Source organism: Haemaphysalis longicornis, unplaced genomic scaffold (genome assembly GCF_048455015.1).
Source record: "Haemaphysalis longicornis isolate Haplotype H1 unplaced genomic scaffold, Haemaphysalis longicornis Haplotype H1 scaffold_5, whole genome shotgun sequence".
In the NCBI taxonomy this organism is placed as follows: domain Eukaryota; kingdom Metazoa; phylum Arthropoda; class Arachnida; order Ixodida; family Ixodidae; genus Haemaphysalis; species Haemaphysalis longicornis.
In genome coordinates, this window is record NW_027526385.1 from 163,989,790 (window position 1) to 164,012,310 (window position 22,521).

The 22,521-nt window shown below is 47.4% G+C and overlaps 1 protein-coding gene across 1 annotated transcript; it reads right to left on the minus strand.

The window, feature by feature from the left end:
- Nucleotides 1-17,904, minus strand: LOC144138808 (uncharacterized). The gene is made up of 4 exons (XM_077671284.1): nt 17,498-17,904; nt 17,356-17,418; nt 6,812-6,971; nt 1-2,390 (listed from the first exon to the last, which is right to left on the minus strand). The coding sequence occupies exons 1-4, from the start codon at nt 17,643-17,645 to the stop codon at nt 1,130-1,132; spliced, it is 1,632 nt and encodes a 543-aa protein (XP_077527410.1). The 5' UTR covers nt 17,646-17,904; the 3' UTR covers nt 1-1,129.
- Nucleotides 17,905-22,521: the final 4,617 nt, after the last annotated feature.

The window sequence follows — 22,521 nt, forward strand, 5'->3', positions numbered from 1 at the left end:
TTAAAAGGAAAGTGGCCAACAGCATTTATGTACAGTAGGAGAAACCATGACTAACACTTCCAAGCGACTTCTTGAAAACTTAGCACTCGTACAAGCCTTGCAGCATTCATCACTACCAGGTGCTGTGGTGAAAATAAAAAAGGGAGGAACTTCATACAAGAGGAGTTGACTTTAGGGAGTGGTGCACACAGGTAGGAATGTAAAACCATTGATGCATTCACTAAACGATGGCCAATGAACCTACCTACAATGAGCCACAACCAAATGCGGGATAATGCTAGCCCCACGTTTCGGCAAAGAAAGCAAGATTAAGAGACAGAGGCAAGTTTGCAGCAATAATACACGATAAAACACATCCAATACAACAAAACTCACATCCGTACCATGAACAAAAAAAAAACAAAGTAGCATAACTGAACAATAAGCAACACAGGTCCTTTACTTTCCCCTCAAACGTTCCTCTACATAACAGGCGCAGCCTATGGACATCAGTTTCAACTGCTGCATCCTCAGGTAGACGTGTGGGGGGAAGGTGAGCTGGTTCAGTAGCAATTCGTTCCACACCATAAGCAACACACATGGCGAGCGCAGGATTTCTTCCACAGCAAACCATTTTTTGAGCTTTCCTGTGTGGCTAGTGAGGGCGCACCCCCTCCCCCACACCTGTTCGTTGGCTCCCTGCTTCCTCGCCACTCACACTGCTTGCCTCAACATTTCACTCCGCTTCACTTTGCTGCACCGATTTCTCAGTGACACTTGGCACGGCTGTAACTCAAGCTTGAACAGCTCAAATGTCAAAAATAACTACGGTAGATGTGCAACATAAAATATGGGCTTGAAACAATGAGAAATTTCTACACGGATAAGCCCTTTCAGTATGTTGTAAAATCCAAATCTTTATTCACTAGAGAAGATGAACCTAGCAAAAATCTCAACTCAGTCCTTATGTAGCTTCTTCAAGTTGCTTTTTTAAAGAAAAATTACTGAAATTCAAGAACTTTCTTGGTTCTCTAGAAATTCCAGGACTTCCAAGGCCTTGAAAACAAGCTTTCAAATTCAAGGGTTCTCAAAGATCCACATGAACACTGTCTAAACGAGCACTCAAGGAAGCCATGTTGGTACATCACTTTCAACACTTAGATGGTGCAGGAGTATTGAAGAGGTGGCACTTGAGTTGATGACGCTTCAAGCCAAGGCTGGTACAAAAGCACTTCTTGCACGCTGTGCACTGGAATTTCAGTTCTTGAGCGTGATATCTCCAGTGACTCTGCAGATACCTTATATGAGAGAACCCTTTTTGACAGACACCACACTTGTGTGGCATCTCTCCGCTGTGCACTGTCCTGTGGATAAGCAGTGTCTGATGTCGCACAAACTTTTTTGGGCAGACATCGCAAGCGTAAAGCACCCCCCCTATGTGCACCCTTTCGTGGTGTCTCAAATTGCTTAGGAAAGCGAAGCGCCTCTTACAAACACTGCATTCAAATGGCTGCTCACTGGTGTGAACTCTGGTATGGCGAGTCATGGAAGCCTTCTTACTGAAACGCTTTTGACATATGTTGCATGAGTACGGTTTCTCCCCGCTGTGCGTCCTCTCATGTGTGGCCAGGTCACGAGTGGCCACAAATGCTTTGGGGCAGAAATTGCACGTATATGGCTTTTCACCAGTGTGTATTCTTTCGTGCACGGTCAGGGAAGATCTATGCCTGAAGCGCTTCTGGCAAAAGCTGCAGGAGTACGGTTCCTCACCAGTGTGCATCCGTACATGATTTCTGAGGTGTTTCTTTTGGGAGAAGCGTTTTTCACAGGCATTGCACGCATAGGGCTTGTCAGCATTGTGTGTACTCTCATGAGCAGTTAGGTCATGTTTTGTACTGTAGCGCTTCTGGCAAACTGTGCATGTGTGGGCTTTCTGATCACTGTGCATTTTCTTATGAGTGGTTAAAGAAGACAAGCTTGAGAAGAGTTTTTGGCAAATGTTGCAAGCATAGGGTTGCTCACCAGCGTGTGATCTCTTATGAAATCTCAGAGAAGATCCGTCCCTGAAGCGTTTCGGACAAACGCTGCATGCATAGGGTGTCTCCCCAGTGTGTATCCTTTCATGACAAGTTAGGTAATACTTCTTAGCGAAGCATTTCTGACAGATGTTGCACACATGGGGCTTTTCACTGGTGTTGAGCTCCTGTGATGCATGTGCCCTTTTGTGAAATGTTAGGCCCCCTCTAGAACGAAAACGTTTGTGACAAAGAGTGCAAGCATGCGGCTTCCCACCAATGTGCACATTCTCATGACAAACTAGCACCTTTTTTTTAGAGAAGCATTGCTGACAAAAGCGACAAGCGTAGATCTTCTGTCCAGTGTGTGTCCTCTCATGTTCATCAACAAGCTTCCTGTGGGAGAAACAAAACAAAGAACATTCAGAGTACAACAGCATAGAGCTGAAAATGTAGACACTGGAAGGATCCATGCACTCACGAGCACTTTAAACAAACACGAAAGTACTTCCCGTAAGATAATTTGCGGTTCCTAATTTGTGAAGCCCATCAATAAAACTGTTCCCCATCACACAATTCAGGCACACTTCTACCAGGCTAAAATACCCAAGACATCACTTCTCACTTGCAGTGGTGCCACTGATGAACGGTGATTTGGAGCAATTTGGAGCACCTAAATACCAGTTTTGGAGCACCTTGAAGTAACTAAACATCAACTGCTACATGCATCCAAAGCATCTCTCAACACTAAAAATTGACCAGTATTGTCCAGTAATTGACGTGGAGGTCGTCTAACAGTGTCAGATCGGATGGAAGGCGCTTCAAGGTGCTTTTCACGCATGCGATCACAAATGAACAGCACTGCTGAAGAATCATGGTCTTGTCCTTGCCAGGAAAAGACTTTTCGAAGGAGCCACTGAAAACGCTTCCCAGTTGGCAGGCTCGAACATGCATTAAAATAGCTTTCACAATCAGCTCTGCAAATAGCCAAAAAACAGCCAAATAGCCAATGAAAAATTTTTCCGCCAACCAGAAATACCCCAATTTGGCTATTTATAGCCAAACCTGGCATCCCTGGCAATGGGATTTTTTTCCACATATTTCCAAAGAGCCGCTAGATGTCGCCACAAGCTTGAAACAAATAAATCCCCTGAGTATACTCGACCCAATAGCAAAATTGCAGCAAAACATAATTTTCAAGGTACTAAGTTCCTTTCTGGTGCAGATAAAAGGCACCATGCAACACAGTAACGATTACTGGTAGGCTTCGACAAACCTGCATAGCGGAAAAACAATGTGTCTCTCGTGTCTCTTTTCCAGTTTATGAACGGTTTAGGCAATCCGCTGTGTTTTACTTTTTCATTTTATGCACTAGATTTTTTTATTAGAGAGACTGGCCGTCTTTCACAACCCGGTCGACTTGCGACAGTCCACTTAGCAAGCCCGGCAAGCGAAGCGGGAGCTTCCAGCTGAGCGCGTCTTGCATGCCATGAAACGGCGCTCCTGGCTCTCAGAGCGGAGAGGGCCAACATTTAATAAACGCCACCTAAAGCTATCTACTGTTTATAGTGGGAACCACTGGAAACCACGGCAAGCAGGAAAGTTTTCAACCGCGGTGCGCCAGCACTGCAATGACTTGCTAGACGAGAACTGCATCGGCGGTACAGCAACGGCACCAACCAAACTCGCTTCTCTGGCACACAAACTGCAGAAGTAGGCCGCGGCAAACGCGACGACGGGTGCCATGGAGTTTGAGTTTTCAAGCCGAATTAGTTATACGTATCTAGAGACCAGGCTGTACGCGATTTGTGCGACGCAAATTTTGGCGCACTTGCTCGCGAAATCGTAGTTTTTGTATCAGGATGGCGCAGGGTGGCTCATTTTGCGCAAATTAGCACATTTGGTGCAGGAGTGGGAGCACTGCACTTGACGTCTTAGTGTGCACGCCTGATGTCTCAATGTGCGCAAGCAATGCTGAGAAGAAACTTCAGCGAAAGTTCAAAATGCAATGAAATCTCTTCCTGCAAACCAACCACCCCCCTTGAAACTGGTTTACAGAAAGGGAAGCTGTCAAAGTTAATTTTAACGGCGCTGCGGTTTAAGCTGGAGTGGCATCCATGCCTGGCGTCGCTCAAAACTCGGCACAGTAAAGTGAGGAGCAGGAAAATGCTAGGCCAATAAGTCCGAGGGGAAAATGGCAAGGAGGCGACGAATAGGTGTGGGGAGTGCACGTAACAAGAAAACAAAAACACTTCCCATGGTCGCAAGTGAACCAGGGTCCCCTGCGTTTGAAACTGGTGTCTGTCCAATTGTGCTAGAACCGCATTTGGGGCCCTCAGAATTTCCTTTGGGTTTTATAGCATGGCCGTTGTCTTTGGACTTTGCCTGATTTAATTAAAGTGGACCATGGCTTCGGACTTTGGCAGTCTGGGTTTTGGACTGTATGACGCTCGATTGTGGACTTTGATTTGACTTAGTTTGCATAATGATAGCATCACTTTTAAACGATTGCGCTCTTGAGAAAGGGGCAGACCTAACGAAAGCTAAATTAGAGCTATTGAAGACCATAAGCTTGGGTCAGTCTTGTCATTTCAATTGTGAAGGTGGCAGGATTTTTTTTTTATAGAAACAAAACAAACTTAACAGCCAATTGGTGTTTTAATGCAAAAGCATAAGTTACCTATGTCGGCTAATAATATGGCATTCATGACACACAAAATGCCAGAGGGATGATACAGTAAATGCCAGAATATGTTCATCAGAATAAAAAAAAAACAGTTAATGTCACATGCTCGGAATGTCACATTTCCCAGGAAACCGCCAGTAAACAAAAAGCTGTGTTGAAAACAGGATTAAATATTGCACTGAGCAGGATTCAAACCTGGATCCTCGTGAATGTGAGACAAACAGAAACTCCTTGGCCACTATAGCTCGATTATTCGATGATGCGTTTTCGTGTTACCAACTTGGTCATTCTTCCTCCCGGCGACTTGGTTGTTGACGATGTGAAGTCGTACCGAGTTAAACTGCTGTCTTCAAGTCTCGAATTTTGTTTGGAGTATGACGTATGAACATTCCACTTTCAAAGCAAGCCGAGGCTGGGTGTACGAGTTTACGTGACGCAGAATACTCCACTTTGTAGTTGAATGATCATCTGGCAGCTGCTTGATGCGGAACCCGAGGAACAAGAACTGGTGTGGCTCCAGCGATAAGTGAGTACACTCCGCTACCAGAAGACTGCATCCTTGGCGATACGGGTAGTGCTCACCAATTGCCAATCAACTTTGATATGCCAAGCCAGACCACAGTAATAGCTGAAGAGGCGAAGAATATTGTCCCGAAGCCAAAGAGGACACAGTTGTCTTGAAAACAACGTGTCTTGAAACAAGTTGTCTTGAAGGGAAAACAAGTTTATTGGAAATGAAATTGTGCTCCCCTAACAACTCCAAGAATACAGAGGCGGCGAAGCAGCAGTCAACAAAGTGACGTGCGTTGGCGAGTGTCGGCGAATCTAATTCTGCGGCATCTGCTCTGCAGGCTTTTATCTTTCGGCGCGGGTGTTTCTCGAACCGCCGATTTACATCACAAACATTGTAGATCAAACAGGATTATTCTAGGCTAGTGACTTTAGGGTGAAACGCTCTCCTTATCCAAATGAGATAACCTGTGTGGCATTTTAAAAATGAAGAATGAAACACGCGCTTCGCCTGAGACACCGATAATAGTCGGCCGCGGCCGGGCAGTGAAAACAAACCATACACAAACAGACCCAATGCGTGGTTCGCGGCAATATGCCCTTGCTGATGACAGGAACACACATGCTTCACTACTTTTGATGCTGTGCTGTACAGCTGATGAATAGAAGCTCCATCTGTGCATTGCGGTTTGCCAGAAGATGATCCCAAAAGAAGAAGGCTTCCCTGAAGGGAACAAAATAATTTGTGCCCATGGGAACGGTTTTATCAACGAGGAGATGGTGAACGAGCGGTTTAAGACTAAAGCGACCAGGAGCAGGCTTGAAGGTTCCCAGAATGCTGATCCTGGACTTACTCAGGGGCCACGTTTGCCCTGGGGTGATGAAACCATTCAGGAAGCAGGCATGTCCTTGTCTCTGTCATTCCTGGTGGCATGACGTCGCAGCTGCAGCCATTGGATGTGGCTCAGAACAAACCTTTTTAAGAACCGCATTGCTGCCCTTTACAAGGAATGCCCCGTGAAAGATGATGCCACAGAGATCAACAAGGCTCCCTTTAATGGTGTGGCTACATGGATAAAGGACGTGTGGGAGGACCTGCCGACAGATATCCAAACAGGCTACAAGAAGAGCTGTATTTCCAATGCACTTGATGGCACCAATGATGACATTCTCTGGCACGTTGAAGACATCGAAGGAGCAACGGACGATGATGACTGATTGTGAAGCTTGGATGATGAGGCCACTTGCAGCATGGAGTGACGAGTTTGCCGAGCTTGTAAATCATAATGGTGTGTCTCGTTCGAAGTTTCCTTCGTTCTCCTAAATACAGGGTTTTGCCTGTAATAGATTTTTCTTTCTTTTCCAGCCAGTTGGCCTATATTCATGCTCAACCTATTTTCAAAGAATACGATAACTACTCCAATGAAACTGCTGCTTAACAGCACCTCTGTCCACTTCACTGGCCCAATCATCAACGGCACGTTTCCACTTCAGACGAAGCTTCCCTTCCTGCGTGAGTCCTCGTTTCACCATGCAGCCTTCCTGGAATTCGGGTTTCAGAAACAGAACCTGGACCTCCCGACTGTCAGCAGCAGCAGAGAGGCTATTGAACTGCACTCACTTGATATGGTGGGAGTAGGGACAATGAGGACAGCAGTGGCTCTGCTGAGGCTGCCCCCAGTGCTCCAGTTGCCAGTGGTCGTCTGCTGCGCTCTGCGAAATGAAGAACTTTCCGCACCTGTCGCACGAGGCACCGTGTCTGAGAAATGCGGCCGTGATCTCTGCAACAGGCAAAAAAGGAAAGCATAGCCATTTAACCTCCATATGGACACACAGTGAGCTAGGTTCAAGGTAACTTCAGCGAAGATCCTGGAATGTGGCAAACACTACACTAATTCATTCCACATAAGTCTGAGGACATAGTGCACCCTGTGTATGGCTAATGAACTTGGAAGAAGGCTGATGGAAGCAGACAGTGGATGGTGATTGCACCAAAAAAGCGAAACACAGTTAAAAATGCACTTACACTGAACCCCAGCATGACAAACCTCGGCATATTTCGAACTACACTTCCTTTGAAAAATTGGTACTCTGTATACTGAACACCAGGAGAAACCCCGAGCCTGCTTCCCTGACATTCTGTTAAGAACAGTGTCGACGACAAGAAAAAACAGGGGAACCACACACACAGCTCGTTGAGGCAGGAGAAAAGGTGAGGCACGAATAAACGAATTGTATCCGATTTATGTTTTACAAAACATATCACCTTTTTGCTATATCATCCTGCCACACTGAAGGACAATCAGTTTGCCAGCAACTCTGCTGTGTGGCTCCCTTGTTTTGTCCTGTCGACTGCGCTGTTTTTCACAGAAGCACCACATACCAACAAGTGCTCCAACAAACCCTGTTGCAATTTATTTCTGTCGCGTTTTTAATATATCCAGGTGTAGAAGAAAATGAAGTAGCAAACGAAAAAGTAGCAGCAGCTCAGAACGGCAGCCTCCTGCCTCTCTTCCCTTCAGCCATCCGTACTTTACATTTGGTGGTGACATCCCATCGCAGAAACATCTTTCCTCTCTACACACTAATGGCAGGGCCTCATCTCTTTCTTTGCCGGACTGACGAGACTCCTGAATGAAGCTCGCATGCTGAATGGCGAAAACAACACCGTGAAACTCCTCGGGTTGCATGATCGGCTCTTTGCTACCAACGCCGAGCCCGTCAGAATCTTCAGTAAGTGTGCACCACATATCGCTCAAGACTCAAGACTTGTCCAGCCCAACTACCTGGCCATCGACATGCTGGACAGCCAAACTTCATTCTAAGATGATCTTGCTAGAACCATCCTTAGAATGCATCCTGCAATCGCCTGAGGCCAAGATCGTCTCACTCAGTCGAGAACCCCCGTCAACAACCAGTGGGCCTCGGCAGCACCCCGGCCATTCTGCGTGAGCACTTCCAATCAGTGCGGGACTGCGGGAGGAGCTCGAAGCAGCCAAATCACCAGCTAATGCCTCCAGACTCGCTCTCTTTTCCATGGAAAGCATTGTGCGCGGCAGAGGCCAGACCGACAACTGCGGATTATGCACTTGCAAGGGCCGCATTGGTAACTTCAGCAAGCACTCTTCACTGAAACATGGCAGTGCACCATCGCGCCTCAAACTGCCATCCCTGTTTGAACGCCACAGGCGATTGCAGATGCAAGGACGAACCCTACAAGCAAGTCATCAACAGACAGGATGCCTGCAGAGCCATCTCACATAACCTTCGCTGAAGCACTGCCCATGATCGAATCTCAGTCAGACTTTGCCTCAAATCACAGAGTGACACATGTCATGCTTCACGTGAACGAGACACGCACCAACGATGCAGCTGCTGTGTAAACGACAAGGACAACAAGGTGAATCATCTGGTCAATGCTGCCTACAGTGTTGCACCATGGTCAGAAAAATGCAGTGCCTCAACTTAAAGACCGCCAGCTGGTTGTACACACTCTTCAACTGAACCCTTTTGCTCTCGCAAACAAGACTGCTCGGGCTAGAAGTTCACTTCTCAACTTACATCACACCGTAGATCCTCTGTCCGGCCCCAGACCTCTCTAAACGCGCGGGACGCGACAGTGGAAGCACTTTCTTTTCCCCAAAATGAAACGTCTGAACCAACCACTAAGGAATCAGCTGAGCAATCTAGAGGACACAAGAAAACGTACGAATGCAATGAGATCTCGTGTGTCTCACGGAAGGACACTGTTGAGCAGCTGAGAGGACTTGACAAGCTGGAAAGGTTGCATGACTGTTGGGATGAAGGGAGTGAACAACACAGCACCAATGTCGATTTAGTCAAGTCCCCAGACAGCACCACAAAGTTTGACCCAGAAACATTAGAAACGTTACGGTTGCTCAACGTGAAAATGCAAATTCTATTCAATCGTCTGGCATAATAGACTCATCGACGACAACCGCACTTCTACTGCAATGCAGCAAGAAGGCTACCACAAGGGTGCCAAAATACAGCCCCTCTAGGAGCGCAAAAGGAAAGAAAGAAAAAAAGGAATCTAAGTATGACTCAAGCAGATGAGGTGCTATTCCATTCCAGCAAGAGAGCCAAGGTAAGCCTTGCACATGATTGCATGTTGGACTCCGGAGGCTGTTGTCACACAAAGGCATCACCAAGATTCCAGAAGGAGGGTCATCCATCAAGGAGAAAGTCTCGAGATGAAAAAACATTCACTTTCAGAACAGCCCTTGTCATCAAAGAGGTACTCCAAAAATGAAGAGCTAACTCCAGCCGCGAGACAAGGCAATCAACGAATCTTCCCCAAGTATGTAACAGACCGTGGAAAGAGCTACTCAAAAAGGTCTTCAAGCTTCATCCACACAAGCTGGTGGGTCGGCCAAGAAAGCAGCTATGGGACTGGTTGACCTTAGCAACAGCACGGGCTTTGCAGTGGAAATTGATGTGAATTATCAGGACGCCTAGGCACAGTGGGAGACTACAATTTCTGCACATGCGGCCTGAATATTATCAGGGGGGAGGATGTTGAGAGACGAATATGTGGGAGGACGTAGAAAAGGAGGTTGAGGGAACCGGGCAAGCACAGTCATGGGGGTGGGGGGGGTAGAAGAAGACGAAGTACCGTATTTACTTGCGTAATGATCGCACTTCTTTTTTCAAAAAAATTGAAGCAAATTTAGGGGTGTGTTCAGGATAAATTTTTTGCAAAAATATTTTGATCACAGGAAACGCGAGCAAATTGTGGGTCAGTATTTTTAAGATAGCTCTCATGAACATAACAAAAATAATAAATAAAAGCATCATAAAAACTCCGCACAACGCCGCCAGCCGCTTTGCAATGTGACACAAAATGCAGTGTTTTCATGAATTACAGAATGCGCCGGAATTAGTCTGCTGCGAGGTGACAACAGTTCGACCAATAATAAGTGGCTGCCACTGTCCCAGTGCGGGACATCAAAACAGACATGGCTGCCGATGGAGCAACCTCAGCGCATGTGTTTCTCTGTCTAGTAAGTACATTGAGTGCATTTAGTGAGAGCTTCTTCCCCATCAATATTGAACGCATGCTTGCCAATATCGCTAATACTGGCAAGTCTGCCACCATAACGTAGCCACGTCCTCTTTCAAAGGTAAGGAAACAGAGATACGCACAACCATCATCAGCCAGACTTGGTACACATGACATATTACTGCGGCTAGCAGGGTGAGTTCATTGCGCGGGAAATAAAAAAAGTCAAACTTTCACGACAAACTTAAGGGGTGCAATCATTATGTGAGTGCAATCATTATGCGAGTAAATACGGTAGTAAAGGAAGTAGTAGCAGGTCAGACCAGTGGCCTCCCGCCTTTCTTTACATTTGTTGAGGGAATGCTGACAGGCTGCCCCGAAGGAAATGTGCAGTTCATGCAGAGGAAAGTGCAATGATCCACGGGGTCTGATAGTATGTGGGAAGAAAACAGCAGATACAAGTTTGTTATGGTGGAAAACTAAAAGAGCGCCACAAGCACCACTTGTCGCAGCTCAAAATACACAAAAGTGAAGTAGCGACACACAGATGGTCTCAAGAAAAAGCATTCTGTACGGCCCAGTAACCAACAGCAAAATCCCCTCAAAGGCTGGGCAAGGCATCCTGCACCACTTTTCTTTGGGGCAGATGCTTGACAGTGGTGACTCAGATACCGGTGCAAGGTGCGGAATAAAAGGGTTAACCACATGGAGCAGCTTTGGCGAGTGACACAACAAGAAAAAACTGAATGGGTGCAGTTACCCAGTAGTGTAGGAGACAGCCACACGATAATGCCAACAATATGCTGCCACCAAACCCCTCCGCCACTGTCGTCTGTTGCACCCTACTGGCTAGTTACACCAAGTGATGTGAAAACATGAGTAATGGTCCCCACATGTGCCATCTTACCAACGTTAGTCACCTACTCTGCCCTGTATCTCTCATCAAACTCCAACTCGTATTTCTCTTCAGTTTCGCCTTGGCGCTGCCTCTTGCAGTGGCGGCTCTTGATCAACTACTTCCCTGCATGTTTTCCCGCCAATATTCCACTCACACCGCACTAACACCCACTGGTGACCAGTTAAAGTGACACTGAAATCAAAATACAGGCTGCTCTAGATCGATAAATTAGCTCACCGAGAACATGAATATGAATATACCACACTCTTATGCATAGCTTTTTTTAAAATAAGATAGGAAATAAGAAAAATGCAAAGACAGGTGCAGCCACCACTGGATATATCGTGTAACGTCTTCACTGGCTGCCGCGGGATTGCACTAGCAGTCCATACTTGTGGCACCGGTACGGCTTTCCGGGGAAGCGTGTGAGCTACGCAAGAGCAGTTGGTTCAACGCCAACATTTGTGGGGCCTCAAAAGGGCAGAATGTTTTTCTTCAACAAAGTGTCAATACTGATTGCGTGTTTCATGAATGGATATCTTTCGCCGTGGTTCAGAGCTGCAAACATGGGAGTTCAGGATAGCACGACTGATTTGACCAAAACTGACCAAACTGCTTGCAGTGATGTGATTGACCCAGGCCACTTTGGAGCAGCCTTTGGAGGAGCTAAAATTATGTTTTGTAGCAGGTAAGCATGCTTTTAGAGCAGGCGTACGCGTATTGGATAGGGTGACGGCAAGTGATGACCATTTGCACAAAGAATAAAAATGTGTATTTTATAACCGCCAACGTAAGCAAACCACAGCATCAAGTCTGTAAAATGCTTTGAGGTGAGAATATTCTGTTGGCCAGTGATTTAACAATAATATGCAGGTCCATGGCTCCCTGAATGTAATGTTCAGCAGGTTATGACAGCACCCAGAGAGCACAAGACACGGGGTTGTACAAACCAAAGTGACGCCTACGATTAATCTTTGCAGGTCGCAATAGTCTTATCCTGTTAATTTTCTCCATCAATGACCGTGTGGTGTGCAACAGGAGTTTCGTGTAAACGATCGCTTGCAGTTGGCTAACTTTGCCCCGATAGCAGCGCGGTTTAAGTCGAAGCCATACGTGCACCTGCACGTAGGCGACGAAATGCCACGCAGCCTCAACACGGCGCTCTAATAATACACAGTGTTGAAGTTCGCCGGCAGCTCATCACTATCGCAAACAGAGGCGGCAGAACTGATGCAGAACGCCCATGGTCACCGTCGTAATGACCGACCGAACACACGCAGCATTCCAATCATACGTTGCACACCACCATAAGTACTCTCCAGAAGTTGTTTGGGAGGACCTCATCTCAATCGCAAACCAAGCACCTATGCACAAAGCCCATGGTGACCACTGCAACCGTAGACAAAAACCAGGCCACAACAGCCATCTTTCTCTACCCATAACATCACCCATCCAGCAAACAAGAAGTCGCTTTCTTCGTAGCACATGCGCAGTAGGGCTCATCCACAATTGCAGAACGTCAGGTGAGCATCACTAGTGCCTCCTAATGAGCAAGGCAGCTCTCGCGGCGAGCCTGCAAGCAACCACGACAGTTCGCGAATGGTTCAGTTTCAGTATGCAAAAGTGGCAATGTGAATGGCAACTTCTGGCGCAGACCCGGCGCATAGTGCTCATATCTGACCGGAACGTAGCAGGATGGCACAGGATTCACCTTTCGGCACAATTTGGCACAACTGGTGCAGCTACCACATCACTGTGCTTGGTATGTGGTAGCGTTTAATGTGCTTCCAGTTTGTTGTGACAGAAACAGCAGCTGCTGTAGCTGTTCGCGTCACCTTTGATCAGCAATTTCTGAGCAATTAAAGGAGCCATGAAGAGGAAATACAAGTTTGTGTTATTCGAAACATTTCTTGTTTTATAGTGCCCCCAGCGCTTGTCCGAATGCAAACGATGCTTTATTCACAAAGAAATTAATTAATGTAAGTTAACAATTTCATTTTCCCGCTAAATCGTGCGGTAAATTGACTGCTCTGATCTTTCTAGGGTCCCTAGAAAAAGGGACCATAGCTCTGCAGCCGATTGGGAAGCCTTGTTTGCCGTTAGTGAACCTAGATGGCGCCACCATACCGTAGCACGCCGTTTTCTTCCTTTGGCACGGGCAAGAATTTCTTTCTCCGTGAACTTTGGTTTGTTTTTGACCGTGTATAAACCTGGCTTGTTTTTGTTCATGGAGTAAATAATCGTTTCAGGGAACATATTGCTCGCTTGACAAATATGGTCACGGAAGACACCGCTCCTGGCGTCAATGGGCAAGTGTAGTCTGAGACCACCCCAAAGTCCTGTGCAGCTAATAAACCAAGCATAGTGCACGCAGTACCAACAGCAGTAGGCATTGGCACTTCTGTTTACGTGTGCTTTCGTAGCTTCTACTGTTTGTCCCACCATTCTTACAGCTTTGAGAATAGATGATTTAATCGTACTGGCTTTTGGGAACGTGTTTGTTTGAATTCGTCTTTTCTCCCCATTCCCAACCCTTTCCGTGAGCAGTGGGAGAGCATGTTGTCCAGCTCGAGCCTCGATGACCAGATGATCTTGGTTGACGGAGCGGACAGAGCCAGGACAGCCCATGGACTTCCAGACTAGGAAGCCACCCCACAATTTATTTTTGCTCATTACAGTTTCTTCCCTCTCTCTCTTACGGCTTTGAAAAGAATGTTCCCTAAATTTAAGCGCAAATGGCTCGTTCGGCAAGGCTCGTTCGGTTTTCTCTTCTCTGCCTAATTTGCGTTTGCTTTTGCCACCCTCCGTCAATCCCAGAACTGTCACATGTGACATCATAGGTTCTGTTGCGGGAAATGAGCGAGTGGGTCGCATGTCCATTCCCTTTTTCCCTAATTATGTAGCTTATTTGAGTGAAGTTTATGTTGAAAGTGGTGTCAGCAGGATTCTGACGAGGCAATCTTTTGAATGAATCAAACGTGTTTTCTCTTCATGGCTCCTTAAGCATCGTTGGGCCCCGAATCAATGCTCCAGTGGCTATGGGAAGGTCGGACGTTCATTTTAAATCAACTTGATGGTTGCTTCAGGGTCCCTTTAACCCAGTGCCCCAGGAGGGGTGGCTTTCCCCCAGTTCTAGCTCGCTGGATCTTTTGGCATCCCATTGCTGCGTGGCTGACTTCATCTTTTCCACGGCGTACACATGCCTCATCCTGGTGCGGATATTTGCTCATACAGGTTCTTGTCGCTTCAAGGAGAAACCCAATGCCTTTGCTGATGTCGTGAAACTTCTCTTTTCCGATCTCCTGTTTGCCAGCTTTATGGACTGCCAATGACCCAACAGAGGCTCTAGAAAGAACTAAAAAATATATCTGACTAACAAAGGCTTGCTTAGGGGCTAGTTGGTATGGTCTTTAATTAAATATTAACGTGCGCTGCGTACTTGGATGAAGGACAGGGACAGTGAAAAGACAAAACAAAGCGACGGTGAGCAAACTAGCAACTGGTTTATCGTAAACAACTTGTTTACAAAATTCCATTTCCCTGCGGCGCATCCCACATCGGACCAACGGGCCGGTGTTTAAATAACAGACTGCGAGAGCCCAACAATGCTTGCAATCAACTACAATCACCAGGCCACCTTGCAGCCCACTGCACAAAATGCGGATGCAGACCGAAGCTGAAACAAGCAAATGTGCTATCACGCTCAAAAGACCGAAGGGTTCGGGAAGTGATTGAGGCCTTCAGCATGCTGTCTGTGGAACCTGACAAATGTATCAGCATGCCCACAATAGCCCTCACAGAAGACGAGATAAAAATGATGAAGAAAAGTCCAATGGCACATGAGCGCACGCGCACGAAGATATCATGTTTAATCTATGGATGTACACTCACCATTGCATGGTTACAAATAACCATACAGCTTTCAATAAGCCAGTTGCTAGTTTGCGAACCGTTGTTTTGTTTTTTCTTTTGACTGCCCCTGTCCCTCGTCGAAATATGCAGCGCAAGTTAATATTGAATTCAATATCTGACTACCTTGTGCCCAAGGGTCTCTCCGTCTCTCGCCTGAAGAAAGCGTAGCCATGGCATTCACACGCAAGCGGATGAGTCCATGCCCTTCACTCTTGGGGTTGTTGCCTGCATTATGTGCGTAGCCACAGATTCCTTGAGATAATTATGGATCCGAACCTCTCATGGACCTTTGGGGTCCAGAGACTACGTACTCGAGTTTCCGCAGTGGAGCACGTTACAGGCCGGCAGTCAATGGGGCAGTGCCTGTCGATTGACGGTGCTGCTCTGCAAGGCTTATGTCGATGGCTTGCTACATTACAGCCTACCCGTTTTACAGCGGCTGTCGACCACAAGCAGAAGGCAGCACCTTGATGCAGCAAGAAATGATTGTCTGCACACCTGTCTCGGCCTGCCTAGGGCACTTCGCGCGCTGGTACAGTCGCGGAGGCTGGTTGCTTGCCCTTAGATGTCCTTCAGCTGCAGGAAACAGTTCGAATATGCCCGAGGCTTCGGTTGCGCCGAACAAACAATTTCTTGACTCGTACTGTTTCCCTCTCTGGACTCTCTCACCCCTGTGCATAAAAGCTAGTCTCAACGCAAAAGAGAACTCTGCCCCAAATTTGCCTCCTACAACACTCGCGCTTGCCCAATTCAATGCCCGACATCAACATATGGCCCATATTTTTACTGAGGGCTCATCTACGCCTCACGGTAGTTCATCCAGCGTCTTCATTTCGTCAACCCGCCAAGCGCTGTCCTGCCACCTTGAACGATCGAACTCATCCCCGTCTTCTGAGCTTTATGCACTTAATTAACTCTTTCGTTACCATGGGAAATTGACCAATTTTGAGGGGTATTTGGTACTTGACTTGCTAGGAGCCGTATGATGAAAAAAAATTACGGTAACGCAGCCTAACCACGAGCGGCATGCTTTTTTTGTCAAGTGCAGGAGCCAAGCCTCCTTCCTCAAAAACGCACGCACCTCAGCTTGCAAAAAACGCCATCAAAAATCTCAATGTTGCCGGAGCGGGAAAATCTAAACTGATTCTATAAGTGCAGTGCCTAGACTAACCACTCGCCGCATTAGGTGCACAAGGAACAACTACAACATGTCGAAACGGGCAGTATAAATCATCGATCACCGGTGATCAATTCGAATAGGCGTGGTAACAAAAGAGGTAAACAAGCCCTGCACTACATCCTTCATCAGCCACCAGCAGAATGGACGGACTTGAAGGTGGCGTAGCAAACCTTATGATGTGCCAGCTGCTTCAGCCTTCACGAGCGCGTATCCCGCGACGTCACCTACCTGCACCACCTAGCCTACGCCACCGGGCACGGTGTGACCCTACAATGGATGCCTGCACACTGCAGCAATCTCGGCAACGAGAAAGCGGGTGAGGCAGCTTGCAGAGGGCTACAGCTGCGAAATGCAAGGAAAACTTTTTTCTTTTCACAAAGCACGAGGATGCAGCGCCAGCGAAGGAGCTTGCCTTAGAGGAACAAAACCGCCTCTGGCCTTTCCCTGAAACTCGGCACCCTTTCTTGCACCATATGACTCTGGACTCAGAATGAGGCTACCAGAGCAGATTCCACGTAGTCTTCAAACTCTGTACCATCGGTTGCGTCTCAAAGCAGCACTCACAAACTCCTACCCCCACCGTATTGGTCTAACCGCAAATCCCTATAGTGAATACTGTGCATTGCCGGAAACAGATAAGAGTGTCCGGCATACAGGCAGGAAAGAAATCACCTCGCACAAAAAGTGCCTCCACTGCGGATCTATATCTTTAAAAGCTCTCCTTGGACTCTGGCCCTCTGCATCAACGCAGCGACAAGAGTTGGTTGCCTTATTTATCTACACAAAATCTACATCACAGGGACAATCTAGAACTTCATATGCTCACCTGTGAGATCAGGTGGACTTTTACATCACCCACTCAAGGCGTCATGTTCATTTTTTTCCCTCCCCCTTCCGCCCTGCTACCTTTAGAGCCTTATTCCCTCCTCCCCAAGCGGGAACATGCCGGCAAACCTCTGTGCTTTCGTCTAATATAGAGCTCTCTCTCTCTCTCTCTCTCTCTCTCTGCATTCATTCCGGCAACATAGGCACCTCTGCTTCCTTCACTTTCCTTTTAACTGCCCAGGTACGTAATGTCATGTCTGGTTATTCACGTAACACCTTGGTACATGTGAGTGTGCTTTCGTGGAGATCACAGAGGATATACCGCACCTGAAAATGCGCCGTCTGTTTGACATCCCTCGCTGGAGCTGGATAGTATGCTGCACTGCGTGCCTGCAAGAGAAGGTTGAAGAGAATTCTCAGCAACATGATGCGGTGTAGAAAACTACAAGGCACCGGCCCCGCACTGTACCTATCTGAGCGGTAGACACGTTTACTTGCGTCTCTCGGCTGCAGCAGGCTACGGCGACGCACGAGTCGGTGGAGCAGTTCGCGTCTTGCGTAGCTGTCACCGCGACCCCAGCGTTCGCCGGCGACGTTCCCGCTGTGTTTGTCGGCATGTGCGCCGCTAGTGATGCCGACGGACGAACGGTTGCTCTGCTGGTCGTGAAGGTGCAAGCTTGCCGAGTGAGAACGAAGCCGACATCGAGCACTTATTTCCGTGCACTTCCATCCACCGCCATCGTGTTGGACACTTTCCCAGAAGCGCGATTTCCGCAAGCAGGAACTTTCGGTCGCAAACCACGCACAAGCACGGCACAAATGTCCGCATATGCGCTCACAGGACGGTGCTGAGTACTTACTCACTTATCCTACTCGGGGACACCTGACGTTCAGGAACGGTGGACGAGCACTACTGCGCATGTGCCAACTAGACATCAAAAAACAAAGAAAGCGACTCTCTTTTTGCCGGACGTGACGTCATGGTTTAAAAAAAAAAATGGCAGCTGTTGCGCGGTCATTTCGCTGCGCTCTTCTCGCCGTGAATTTTGTCTGCCGTTGCAGCGGTGCATAGGTGTTCGGCTTGCGATTGTAATAAGGGCACTCTCAAAGAACTTCTGGAGAGCACTCACGGTGGTGTGCAGCGTGTGATTGAGACGCTGAGTGTGTGCGACTGCCTAATTTTCGCGTAGTACGTTGCGACGGTGACCACGGGCGCTCTGCATCAGTTCTGCCGCCTCGATTTACGACAGTGATGAGTGCGTTCCCCTCGAACTTCTGCACTGTGTTTTATTAGAGCGCCGTGTTGAGGCCGCTGGGCGTTTCGTCTCCGACGTGAGAGTGCGCGTATGCCTTCAACTTCAAACGGCGGTGCTATCATGGCCAGCCGCGAACGATCGTTCGCACGAAACTCTTGTCGCTCACCACACGGTCATTGACTAAGAAATATCAAGACGAGACTATTGCGACAGGCCAGCCGCAAAGGATCGTTCGCGCGGAACTCTTGTCGCTCACCACACGGTCGTTATTGCGACCTACAAAGGTGATTCCTGCGCGTCGCTTTGGTTCGTCGAACCCCGTGTCTTGTAATTGCTGCGTGCTGTCATAAGCTCCGGGACATATATTCAGGGGGTCATGGTACTGCTGCATATTCTTGTTAAATCATTGCAGAGGGCTCTTGGCGCGCAGAAATGAAAAGTTTGTAATTATCTACGTTAGTTTCGTTGGTCTCCAGAGGGTTGCTTTCCTGACGAGCGTATTGATGCGTATATCGAGGTATGGGAGCTGTACAAATGTGTTGACGGATGTGGAGGGGCACACTTTGTAGCTGTTCTTGGGGCGCTGGATATACGAGGAGTTCAAGGGTGTCTCGTCTGGTAGGTGGTTGAGGCGGGAGGTTTGGGAGTGATGGTGCAGTTTATCTAAGGTATTATGTACTTCCAGTTCGACCAACTTGCACGTGGGTGTCGAGAGGGCACTGTTCGGTCTGTGAAAATATTTATTCCGCCCACCACCATATTTGGTGCCCGTTTGTGCTTCTGCTATCAGCCTTCGTCGTGTTCTGCTTGATCCTACACAGTGACAAAGTTTGATAACCGTAATGGGACCCCGCACGACGTGCGGCAGTGGGCCAAATTAACATTCTCAAATCCTATTTCCATAACACTGTTGGACACGAATTCTTGTAACTTTGTTCCTCCTGTGGCTACACAGCCCGTCACCATGATGCACAGCATGTACTGAAAGTCACATGCTTTGTTGTTCCTATTTCAATGTATCTTGATGGTACATAGGGCAGACAAGGCCCTAACAGGCGGTGGTGGGAGCATGCCGCATTGCTGACGACTGGAACAGAAACCGATTTGGTGCTCCACTCCAAGACTCGATGCATGCAGGTGGCTGCATGCCAGAATTTGATACGACGAGAGTGCTGAAGTTGTATGGCACAAAACAGGAACGAGAAATCTTTGAGGCCTATGTGATAAAGGTGGGAGACAGATGCACTATAGAATACTGAATAATTAGTGTGAAGTGTGCAGCAGCTGTAATTGCTTTTTGCATGTGGTGTTAAAGCAGTGTCACATGAGGGTTTTGTTTACTTTGTAATCACTCTCAGAGGGAAATGAAGCTTCGTTGATGAAGCTCATTTCTGTCTCTATCCTTTTCTTGAATCATGCCTGACATTTGACCAAAATTTCCACGATGAAGTCTCAACTAGCCTGCGTAGTCACCTTCATTCAGTTCACTGTTTTGATGCATTTTGAAGCACAAAACCCTGGGACGTCTGCCATTAATCACTCATAAGAAACCCTTGATTCCCGCCACACTCACCACTACCACAACTTTGCAAAAAACAAATGCAAGCACAGCCATGACAGATTCCACCGTGCTTCCCAGTAAGCATGTCCCTTTATCAAGAAGGATGCATCACACCTCAAATACACTACGACGCATACAAAAGCTAGTGATCATCTACCTCATCTGGTCATCACGCCTTTCTACAAGGGAATGAGGCGGCACGCACTGCTGCCCTCAAATTTACTAGCCACAGACTCGTAGAAACCAGAAAAGACGTGCCAGATTCCCTCGCCAACCTCTAAGTCCAAAGCCGTTGTACAGATGCCTACAAACCCACACATACTACAACACAACATATTACCCAACACGTGCCCCTATGAATGCCCACACTGTAAAGGAAGGAAGGAGAGAGAGAGAGAGAACAAACACTTATTTCTAAGTCCAGGTCCTAATTTGAGAGTTCAATTCATCGGATCCACGTAGTACTCCTGAATGCCTGTGCGGATCCGGTGCACATGTTCGTAGAGAGCTTCCTGGGCAGCCGGGATGTTCACTGTCGGCGGGGGAGACGGCCAGAGCTCCCAGGAAGTGATGAAAGCGAGGGATTGGATAAGAGATGGTGGGGTGAAGTCTTAATTAGAATGAAGGTTGGATGGGTATGAAGAACACCTGCGGCAGGAAGGATGGCCAGGGCGCCGATAGATGCGGTGAAGAATGTGATGGGAGGGGAGTGAAGAGGTTTAAGCCTGTTGAATGAGGCTCGCAGCCTCATGAGTTAGACGGGAACTGGGGGGTGCGTACAGCGTGCGTGATAGCGCGGTGTTGAGTACAAACCGTCGGCGGGTGGTACAAGGTTGGCCAGGACATGGGCAAACCCGGGAAAGGTACTCGGGTAAGCGCGTCTGCTAAGGCGTTTCCGCACATGCCAGCGTGGCCAGGAACCCAAACCAGTGTGAAGCATGGCCGAGGATTCTATGCAAGTATCGGAGTGACGAAATCAGTGCTGTGTGGGTGGGTCTCACGGTTAGCGAAATTACGAAGGGCTGACTGACAGTCGGAGAACATATATACTGGCGTGGTGGCAGGAACATTAAGAGTAGCGTGCTCTAATGCAAGGGCAATGGCGTATTCTTCGAGGGAGGTCGAATCCCGTGGAGAAAGAAAGGAAAGCATAGCAGTGTCTAAAGAAGGGAGTAGGAGAAATGAAGCCATGCCCGTTCAGTTTGAGGGGATGTAGGAGATAGTACAGGGAAGACAGAGGTTAACCATCCAATCAACTGCACCCAACGCTTATCAGTGATCTCAAATAAATGCGTCAAACTTGCCTGAAACACCTTACTGCATTTTTAACTTCATTCATGAAATTATTTGTATAAATTATGCACTTATACTGAACTGACCAGGCAGTATATTTGAAGGTGTGTGAACATTCGCAACTTAGAATACTGTGCGAGTATTTTTTGATATTCGATTTGCAGCTTTGTTTTAAATATTTGAAATTTACAAATAGTAGAGGAACGAATGTTTGCTCTATCTGAAGACGTGCAAACTTTCAAGCTTCACTACATGGTAAGACCTTGCGGGTTGGCTTTCCTGCATGACACCGAAGCCGTGCCAAAAGCCTAATGCAGAAGCCTTGCACCAAACAAGTGTCCGCTAACTGTGGTGTGTGTTAGGTCAAGTGCCACACTACAAAAGCAAAATTTATAATCTAAAATAGCTTTCCTATAAATATAATAGCAGAAGTGAGAAATAAAACGTTATTGCTGGCTTGTTGGTGAGGTCCCACCACAGCTAGCATGCCCAGCCTCCTTTCAATCATTGAGGAGAGTGGGGGGACTGCTGCCTATCATATTAAATATACCTAATATGCTTACTGTGTTCACAGTATTTTGAGGAACCCATATTCCATTATCTCAATGTATGCAAAATTCTTGTTGCACTGGTTTGCATGTCTATGTTTTATTTTCTCTGTTACATTAAATTTTTTGTATGTCAAGTGCAAGTACCTGAACAGAGATATGTCTAGTTCTGACTGCCTAAGCTTTCTTTTTTGGTGTCGTTATGTTTTATACACTCTAGAAACACCAAAACAAAGATAGTGTGGTTTGAAAATATTCAATTCGCAGCCAGCTTTTACTATTCGTATTCAAAAATATTTTATTGAATTCACAGCAAAGTTTAACTTGCATTCAATTCACAGACGCAAAGTTGATAATCACACACCTCTAAATATATATACAACAGGTAAGTTGTCGTTTGTAGTGACAAAAAACACTCAGCTGCAGTGGCGTCGCTAAGAGGGGGCCGGGGGTCCCTGGGACCCGGGTACCAACCCCTCGGTAAAGGGGGAGGGGGCGGGTGCCACTTGTGCCCTTACAATGTGTAATGCTGACGTCGAAAACTGGAAGACAACTGTAACGAGACCACAGCTTTGGCCTTTTCAATTTACGACCCCACCAGTCTATTCAAATTTGCTTCCTGGTACAATGGAAGAAAGCGAGGAGAATTTTGACATCCAGGAATGTCGCGGTAGTTGAGGATGGGTGCGGCTTGAGGAGTTAATTGGCTGCAGGGTGAGCGGAGGCGAACAAGGAACGATTCCTGGAGAGGGGGTGCGTCGGTATACGACTGCGACGCTGGGAGGGGTGTAGCGAGCGAGCTTGCTTTTCAATGGGACGACAGGGGCCTAACAAA